Source organism: Pseudopodoces humilis, chromosome 12, assembly GCF_049639895.1.
Source record: "Pseudopodoces humilis isolate 2021_Gansu_Grassland_sample_001 chromosome 12, ASM4963989v1, whole genome shotgun sequence".
NCBI lineage: Eukaryota > Metazoa > Chordata > Aves > Passeriformes > Paridae > Pseudopodoces > Pseudopodoces humilis.
In genome coordinates, this window is record NC_142211.1 from 6,886,115 (window position 1) to 6,896,239 (window position 10,125).

General features: G+C 38.4%; 1 protein-coding gene across 1 annotated transcript in view; it reads left to right on the forward strand.

The window, feature by feature from the left end:
- The window catches only part of LOC148183315 (SMAD family member 4-like), a 28,868-nt gene extending 23,904 nt beyond the window's left edge, over positions 1-4,964 (forward strand). Inside the window, exon 11 of the mRNA XM_088061536.1 lies at positions 3-4,964. Within this exon, the coding sequence (XP_087917662.1) occupies positions 3-214 (212 nt within the window). The 3' untranslated portion in view covers positions 215-4,964. The remainder of the gene's footprint in view (positions 1-2) is intronic.
- Positions 4,965-10,125: the final 5,161 nt, after the last annotated feature.

Below are 10,125 nucleotides of genomic sequence, written 5' to 3' on the forward strand. Positions count from 1 at the left end.
AGGTTTGTCAGCTGCTGCCGGAATTGGTGTAGATGACCTTCGACGCTTATGCATACTCAGGATGAGTTTTGTAAAAGGTTGGGGACCTGATTACCCAAGGCAGAGCATCAAAGAGACACCATGCTGGATTGAAATTCACTTACACCGTGCCCTCCAGCTTCTAGATGAAGTACTTCATACCATGCCTATTGCAGACCCACAGCCTTTAGACTGAGATCCCTCTGCTGCACTGCTGCAGGCCATTATATTGTGAGGATGATGGATTGTAAAATACAGTACTGTTTATTACCTGAAGATATATTTTACTTTTGTTCTACTTAATCTTCTAAACCCAGGTTTTAAAAATTTGTTTGCCGTCTTGCTCTAAGCAGAAAGAAATTATACATGCAGAATTTGGATTTCAGTTATTTTCAGAACTTAATTGTCATAATACAAGGCTTAAAGTGAAAGGTAAATGCCTTACAGAGTCTTTATAGTATTGGGTTTGTTCCCTTTGAAACTTTCCTTCTCTATTATGGCATCTTCATGATAAGTCTCACAGGAGCCTTTTGTATGCAGAATATATATTATATATATATTTATATCTGAAAATTCCTTCTACTACTTACAAACATTTACCTTGTAGCAACTTTAAAGTTCCAGCTGATTTGTGATGTTCTTTTTAGGGAACAATAGTTAACAGAAGACGTCTTTATTTTGTTGACAATCTTGTTATGATTTTTCCAGATTAAAATGTAGAAGCTGCCAAAAAGTGAGGGGATGAGACATATGTTGTTGGCACTGATTAAAAATAGCAAGGAAAATAAATGTGGCTCTTCCTTCACTAGTTTTTTAAAGTAGATATCTTAGATTTTTATTTATATAGACAGCTGAGTTTTAAAACACTGAAGGAAATGGATACTGTCAGTGCTGGTACTCAAATAACATGAAATACCTAATCTGCAAAGTTGCCACTGAAATTGTATAACAAGCACCTAATGACAGGAACATATTTTCATAATTACTACTGACTTCTATGATTTTACTCAACTAAAATTTGGCAGATATTTTAAAGAAGTTGCATGACTTTTTACTTGCATATACAATTAAATAACATATAATATTGCATCAGTGTTTAGGATCCAATTTTTGTATCTCTTCACCATTTCCACTCAGGGCAAGATGGCAAACTTGTTTTTATAGCTCTTGGTTATTTTAAGCTCTATGCCATCAATGACCGTATCAATTGGCAATGACTTTGTATAGAGAAATTATAGTAAAAAAACCTGCAAATATATTGACTGTATGACAGATATAATGTGTATGCTTTCTTTCTAGCTAATAGTATAAATAAAATGCTGAAAAGCCTGATTTTTATAAATTTAGTTTGCTTATATAATGTAATTCTGCATCTTGAAACCATTGATCTTGAGCGATGGATTCCTTTCCTTTGCAAAACCTGCAGCAGCCAATAGTGGTAGGAATTTTTGTTGGTTTAAATTTGCCAGGAACAAGTCAAATTTTTCTTACTTCCACTGCTTTTCAATAAAAGTGTGTCCTGAGGATATATCTTTTTGACTGTTTGATGGGGTATGGAGAGAAAGCAGGAATTCCTTCTTTTTCAGCATGTGTAGGGAGTTGGAGCTTAATTAAACAGGCTTAGAAGATCATACACCGAAGTCCTTCAAGCGCTGCAGATTCAGTCTGCCTGCTGTGCTGTGCTGAGCTGACCTGGCAGCACAGCTGGAGTAGTTAACGTCTTGGAAGAGATTATTCAAAAGCTTTTGGACAAGTTTCTTGCATAGTTTCAGGAATCTGTAGAGGGCTGTGACACACAGTGTTTAGGTATTGCTTCTCCCATATGCTGGAGACTTCTTATGAAGTCAGCAGTCATTGTTTCTTTTAGGTGTGGAAGTACAGAAGACAGATGACCTAGGAGTGATGGCCAGAAATGGATCCATTTTCTCTGTAATTTCACTAACAGCGCTGTCTTCTTCAGACTAACTTCTAATGAGATCACTTTTTCTTTTCACTTATATGGCGACTTCTTGATGTATGGAAAAATAGTGTTTGCTTTTTTCAAGGCCTTTAGTTGAAAACCTTTTTCATTTTGCTTTCTCTCCAAAGTGATCTATTTTGTCTGTAAAGCAAGCTGATTCCCAGACTTGAGGAACACTCTCAGTAGAGGATTCAGACCACATCCTCAGAGAAGCTTATTAACCAGCAGCTTGGTTATGCTTCATCCACAACAGAAACCTTGATTTGGGGGAACAAATTAAAAGCCTGACTACATGTTTTTCTTGCCAGCCTCCCTGTTAGATTGTCTGCCCTGCACTTACTGCTGGGTTCAAGGTGCCTCGGTGTTTGGAATGTAACCTGACTGATAAATTGCTTATAACAGGCTGTTAATTTGGAGTACATGAGCTTACTCCCTATTTAACTTTGTGGCTTTGCAAGGTGTTTTTCTTGGTGGATGTCTGATCTGTATATACAGACAGCTTTCTGTACCAGTTGCTTCTGCTTTGATTGTGCCAAACTTTGATAAAATAGTGAAAGATTGCTTCCACTTGTTGGTGTATTGGCCTGTACTATGATCTGGAAAAATTCAACTTTTAAGATTAGTTTTCTTTGCAGATGTTTTGCAAGTCTCCTTAAGTCTGCACTTAGAGTGTCATATTTAGATAGCCCAAAATGTTTGGAATAGTACAACAAAATAATGTCAGATGAGTTGATCAGAAACAAGAAATTGCAGGCTCCACATCAGGAGAAATCTGAGCATTGTGTGAGGCAGTACAAATACTGAAAAGGCATTAATCTTCTCCATCAGACAGTTTCTGATAAGATGCTGTTCTAACTGTTAAAGGTCAAAATGAGAGAATCTAATTATTATTTCTTAATATGCATTTAACTTAATTTTTTGTACTTTTATGACAAGGCATAGAAGGCAGTGCATAATGGATTAGAAACCCTTCAGTGGCAGCACACTGAATATTTGAGTCTTGCATTTATGTCTTTTTCTGAGAGTTGAAGAAGAGCTACAGCTACTTGATAGCCATGATTACCCCATACATGCAGCAGGCAGGAATGTCAAGGATTCCAAAATCGCGTCTCGTGTTTCTCACCCTTGATTATATGCGCTCCTCAAAAAACACATTGTGCTGGAATACTATGTAATTTCACTTCATGTACTGCTGAGCTGGGATTAACACCAGAAGGTTTAGATTGCTTTATCTGTGTTACTATTAGTTTTGAAAGTGAGGGCATTTAAGGTTAACATGGTAGAGATGTGGGAGAGAAAAGTTTTTCTCTGGAATGGTTTAAAAATACTTAATTCTACAGGAATCCCTTGGAAGAAGCCATAACCGCTAAACAGTGGTGGTTGAAAGTGTTTGTTCCTTTCATCACTTTTCTGGGCTTGATGAGAATGATGTCCTCAGAGACATGGAGCCCCTGGCTGATATAAACCACTTCATTTACAGCTCTGGCCTATTGAAGACCTGGGAAGTACCCTTCTGCTTTCTAGGGAGGGACCTACACTGCAAACAAGACAGTGGTCTCCCCCAGTCACCAAACAGGTCTGTAGCAGCAGTAGTCATCGAACCTATGTCCAACTCCTGTGCCTTACCTTTGAGACCATCTTCTCTTAACACTTCTGATGACAGCATTCTCTCTGTGTGGCTCAGGAACAACTGCCTCTGTTCTTTTACTAGGAACCATTACAAAATTCGTATATCAGTGTATATAGGAGGGGCTTCTGCCTCTAAACCCTTCAAATGTTGTCTTGATAGTGGTCTTTATTGAGGCATCTTTAATCTCCTCTTTGAAGAGTAAGTGCTTTAGAAAGGACTATCTCCTCAATTCGCATTTTTACTCTGTTACACAGAGTGACTGGGATTGCTGGTGACTTTAATGCCACCAGTTAAAGACAGCCACATGGCTCTTCATCTAAGTGGGATTCAGACTTCATTTAAGAAATCCTCTTTCCTCCCCCCCCTGCTCTCAGGCCTCATGCTAATTAACATCTGCTCTATAAAATACTAAGATGCTTAGTTGTCAGATATTTTTAAGGATGCAGTTTTGGAGAGGTTCCCTTCTTTTGGTTTTGAAAGACTTTAAAAGCTGTGGTCTTGCCTGGTCCTGCTGATAACAGGAGTATTTCCATGACTGGTATCAGGTTTTTGAGGACCATGGCATTGTTCTTGGGACTGAGATTTGCAAGTTGCCTGTCATAGGCATGTGTGTGAACCAGCTTTGTGCTCATGCTTCTAACCTCTGATGCAGCTCATTGGCACTTTGGTCCTGGACAAGGAAACAAAAATGGAAAGTGCTTCTCCACCAGTCATGTAGGAGCTGGATGCCGAACATCTTTTATTGTCATTCACTTTCAAAACACTCTTCTTGATTGTGTGTTTCTGAAAATTATCTAAGGCGTGCGACCATGCTGACTCAAAGCTGCTGCATATGATGCTGCTAAGGTCCTCAAGAACTGACTTGACTTTTCAGCAACATGAAAGTTTCATTTGGTGAGACCTTGTGAAAGCAGAACTACTGTCAACAATATCTCAAGAGGTTTTGGCACTGTTGGCTGCTGTTGAGCCTTTTGGGTGATACATCGCTCCTAAATTTGCAGGACTTGTATAAGTTCACCAAAACCACATAGCACTTTCTTGCTCCTGTACCTTTTTCTGTGTCTTTCTGGTGAAATTTGGTAGCAGGACAAAGTGATTCAGCTGGATTGAGAGCTACAAAGTACCCACAACACAAAACCTGCTGTGAGAGGGGTTTTTTTAAGCATGAAAGCCTAGTTAAGCATTTCTTCTTTCAGCCATTGCCTTTTGATAAGTGGTCAAGAGAATTCCCAGTAGTTCCTTCGTAGCTTACTGTATGTTTTTCGTTCGACCTAGTTAGTGAATAATATGCTGTAGTTAACTTTCTTGAAATTCTGTTACAGAGAATGTTTTTGATTAAAAAAGGTAAAGATTCAAGTCTTTGGCTTCTTTCTTTCATTCAGTGGAGAACTTTTATCCTGTTTCTGGTCAGGTGTTGGAGCTGCTAGCTGCGGTCTTGAACTGTGTCAGGACTAGGGGAGCTTGTTGGAGCAGGGCTGTGATTCCAGAGGGTCCCTCCTCAGAGTCCCATGTCAGAATCTTGGGTACAACTAGTATCAAACCCAAAGCCAAGGTCAGTTTCCAGTGTAGAAATGTCCAATCTGCCTTAAGCTGGTGGGGCACAACAGTTCTGTGGGTGTTCATGTTAATGGAAATTACTTCATTTAAGCCACAGCCAAGCTGTGTGTGCGTGGTGGGGTCTCAGAGGAAGGATCAGAGATCAGAATGAGTGCCAGGTGTGGGTAATTGCCATCCCATGTTAAAAGTTGCACAGGAGCTCTATTCTACCTGCTCCTGCAGTCAGGCTGCAGAACTCTTCCAAATAAATGTATCAAATACCAACCACCACAAGTCATGCAATGTAGGAATAAAGCAGGAGGTAGGTGATGTGTCTGTAATGCTGTCTCCTCATCTCCATAAGCAGATATATCCCATGGGGAGAGAAAGGGAAAAAACATATACTGTCTCAATTTGAAAGACAGGTGTCTGCCAAGGAAGGTGGGAACTTCCTGTGGAAATGGAAAATATGACCCACTTCCCTCCAAATTATTATAATTTTGAAATTAAGGGGCTTTCAGGCAAAGATATGGGAAAAAGAATAACAGTTCTTTACTTTTATATATATATATGTGTGTGTGTGTGTGTATAACAAGGCAAACAACAATGGCAGCAACAACAAACAAAACCAGATTTTCCCAGCTGTCAAGGACTTTCCCCTTTGATGTAGTTATGGTCACAGCTGGCAAGGGTGCTTTTGGCTCCTGGCTAAGCAGGGCAGGTGCGATGATTCCCCCATGGCTGCAGGGGATGCTCCAGTGCAAGCTTGTGAACCACATGGTAATGGTGGACTTGACCAAGATGGGAAGGAATGGACGCTCAGCTATCCCTCCACACAGTAATGGCAGGTGAGCCAGTGTAAGAGATAGAAATGGGGCTTCCTTTGCAAACCCCCAGGGGCAGTCTCAGTGCCCCTCTAGATGGCAAAATGGGCTGTAGCAGGAATCTCGGAAGCAGCAAGCTGGAATGTCAGAGTCAAGCAGACCCAGGGTGACAAAGTGTAGCAGAGACTCCAGGGCTGTGCCAGAAGTTGCACGGTGTCTGTATGTCAGGTTAAAGTGTAGCAAGAAGCCCTGAAGCAGCGGTAGAGAACAGCAGGGCTGAGCAGGGATTCGCTACCCTGGGTAGCTCACTGGCAATGGCTGGTCCCAGGGTTGGGCTGCGCAGAGGGAGTGGCCCCAGCAAGGAATGGGGTGCTCCTGGGTCCCAGCATGGCACACACTAGGTCTGGGCTTCCGAGAAGCAGAGAAGCAAGCCAGTAACCTCCAGTCATGGTGCCAAAGGAAAAGAAAAAAAACTGGGCAAAAACCACACGGCAACAGTATCTCTCATCAGAGGGATTGTGCCGTGTGGCCGCTGAGATGAATCACTTCACTGGAAGGAAGCAACCCTCTTTGCCCCCAACTCTCAAAAGAATCCTGGGCTCTCACCCATCACAATAATGGAAAACCGCTCAGAATATTCACGGAGTCCTCGTGGAGGTAAAAGTGAACTTTGCTTTATTTCTATCTTTAGCACACTCTTATAGGGTCCTACAGGGCTCGCACGGCTTAACAAGCTACTATTGGCTAATACATTTTGTTTATTATTCCTTTTCTTGTACACAGCAGTATTGTTTTTCTTCATTCTCGCTGCTCCAGGAAAATTCCAAGGACACTGTCCCTGGAATTGTTGTCTGGATTGAAAGCTGGGTTGTGCAGACAGGCTTTGACTAAAATATCCTGCCCTTGCTCTGTTAAAATGTTCTCCTACAATTCCCCCTTTTTCTTTTTGCACAACCCAGGCTTTGGACACTATTCATTTCAGACCTTTACGGATATAGGATGACATACAGCTTACAATAACTACCTCTATTAATACTATAACAAGAATTCGTTTCTCTTCTAGTACAAGAGATTTTGACTACTCAGTAATGTCCAAATTGGTTAACTTACTTGCAATTTGGGTTATCAACTTCTTTCAGGGCATGTAACCTGTTTTGCAGCTGTTCTAGTTGTTCATGGATAGAGACTGAGTGGTCAGAAAGATTCATACAGCACATTCTTTCAAATCTTAAAACAGGGAATAACTGAAGAAAATTGGTAGAGACAACATTATGATGATAACATACAACTTCTGTTGGAAACTAGTTTTCAGACATAACTGTGTCTTGCCAGCTCTGATCTTGAGAGTACTAAGACTTTATGGTGACTTCTCTGTTTACTGGGTCTCATGTTTTCAGAGGCAGACAATCTGGTCAGATAAACAGGTGACCTTTTTGAACCTGTCAACAAAACATAGGCACTTCTCCCCTTGAAGTTAATGAATCATTTTGGCTTAGCTGTGGTGCACTTAATTGTGAATTCAGATTATATGATCTTTTCTAAATTTTTGATGTAAATATTTCATTATTCAAAATGAACTGTGGTCTAAATTTCTAATGCACATACTATATTAATTGAATGCTTTCAGGACATCAATTCCCTTTGTTTTAGAAAGTGAGATGTACTTTTATCATGCATATTAATATCAACACAAAACTATACACATAATGAATGAAAAACAGAAGTCAGAAATCAGTCAGGTAATAAACATTATTAATAACATATGTGATACAGAATTACTATTAACCACTAAAATACTGCACCAGCATCTCATAGTTTGCAAAGAAACAAAAAAATCAGTGAAGGATTGGATAACCACCTCCGGAAATGATTCTCCAAGCCTACTTCAAAATTGATCCAGCTGTCATATTGATAGGGTCAAATTGCCAAGTCAAAAGTGACTCAAATATTGATTTCGTCCAGAAGACATCTGGATCTGTTGGCAAACATTCTATCCAGGTAAAGTCAAGGCCTGGCCAGGGCCTTAGGCTTTAAACTGGAAAGATGTCTCTTAACTAATTTTCAAAACAAGGTTCTTAATAATAGCAGCTATGAGACGCTTAAAGCACAGCAAACTGTTGAAGTGCATTTGTGTAAAGCAAATGATTAGAAGTCTTAGGTAACAGACCAATCAAACAATTTAGCAGTTGGTTTAATCAGAAGTTTTTCTCGTGGCAGCTGACTTTCAGCAACGATACATTTTTCTGGAATTCTGGAAACACTGAAAAATAATAAAGCTACACTGGGATTAGGCAAAAGCAAGCCTTCTTAAAGAAGACGAGTAAGAAAAAAACCAAGAAAAACCCTTGTATAGGAACAGCTGTATAGCTTGTTTACCAAGATGGATCTGTAGTTAGAAAACAAAAATATCTCAAATGACACATGTCTAAAAGGTAGTTATACAAAGATATGTTAAAATATATAAGAAGCCGGCTATAAATACAACAATGACACCCTATAGATAATGCTCATCATAAAAAATCTATAAATTCACATTATACAATGAATATGTCAGCAGTAAGTGTCTGAGAAAATCAAGATAATATTTTTAGAACATTCATGTCTTAATGACCAAAAATTAAATAAGGTAAAAAACTTCTAAATTTCCTAGTAAATAACAGTCATCATTCTTTTATGTTACCTATAGAAAACAATAACAGCAGAGATCGTAGCAAATAAATTAAACCTTCGATGAAATGAAGGATGCAACAGACTGTATCTTCTCTCTACAAGCAGGTGTTTATCAGTGTTCCATCACAGCTGTTTCAGTCGTAGTCATCATCTCTCTAGGAAAATAACTATACTTTGCAATTCAGACAAGTGTCTTCAACAAAACGTGACACAATTTAAATTAAACAATATTCAAACCTGATAGAAATTAATTATGACAGAAGGAAATAACAAAACTTAACCTTAAAAGAATACCAAAGTTATAAAACTTAACTTAAAAAGACTCAGACTTAAACATAGTGAAACTTAACTTTGTTTAATTTTATCAACACTTAATTTGTATCAAATGAAAGCATAACTCAATCTTACTCTATTATTACAAAAAAGGCAACTGAGACTTTGATATATACCTTTTGAACACAATATAACAGCAACATGAATTTACTATAGAGATTATAAAGATGTGACAAATACATTATGATTTTATGCAATTTGGCCTTGAGAATAACTCATAATAACTACAGATGTTACTGAAAATACTTATTTGTAGCAGGAATTTGCCTGGTATATGCTTAAGTTTGTTAGAATTTTTAAAATGCAGTTTTATTAGAGAAAAACCACAACAACGCAGGATTTGGCAAGTTGCCATTCAGCTTTTGTAGCACTTTTCAGAAACATCAAGTCTAATTTTTAAGTAAAATTCGAAGTCCAAATTGGTATATATGCTGTTACACGTGTTTTTTATAACAAAAAGTCTCACATTGAAATTACCTTCTTAAAATTGTGGAAAAAACAAGCAAATGGCTAATATATGCTTTAACTTAACTGTCTTGTGCAGTGAAGTTCTCCTAGCTAATTATTTTTTAAACCATAAATCTCTTTTGTAGATAACATTAATTGGAAGGTTGTTTTATTAGTAGCTGTAAATCATTCAATATTTTGACATTAGGTTTTAAAATTAATTATTGCAAGGTAAATTTTTACTTCTCTTAATATTTACTCTAAACATTTCTAACGAGGGTTTTTTTGAATGTTCTAAAGGGTCGCAATAATTTCTCTAGTAAAACTCTAAAACCACAAGAACTCATAATTACTTAAAAACACAAAATTAAATCTAAAAGGGTATATAAAGACATTCTAAGAAAACAATGAATCATGACTTTTTAACAAAACTGGGTACTATCTCAGCACTGCTTCTTGGAGAGGGAGCAGGGGGGCTGAAAGCCCTGCTCTGCTGCTGTTGTCTCTAGAAGGTTTGAGCGAAGTCTTCACATCCCCCACATGCTCTCGCAGAGGGGAAAAACAGAGAAAAAACCTACAAAGTTAACGTTAACAAACACTGTTCTTTCTCTCAATATAATCTTTTGTCTCGTTTGCAGACAGAGGGAAAAGGACACAATTTTACAAAAACAGACGATGTTAAGCGAAGAGCTTCTCTGGGCCAGGTG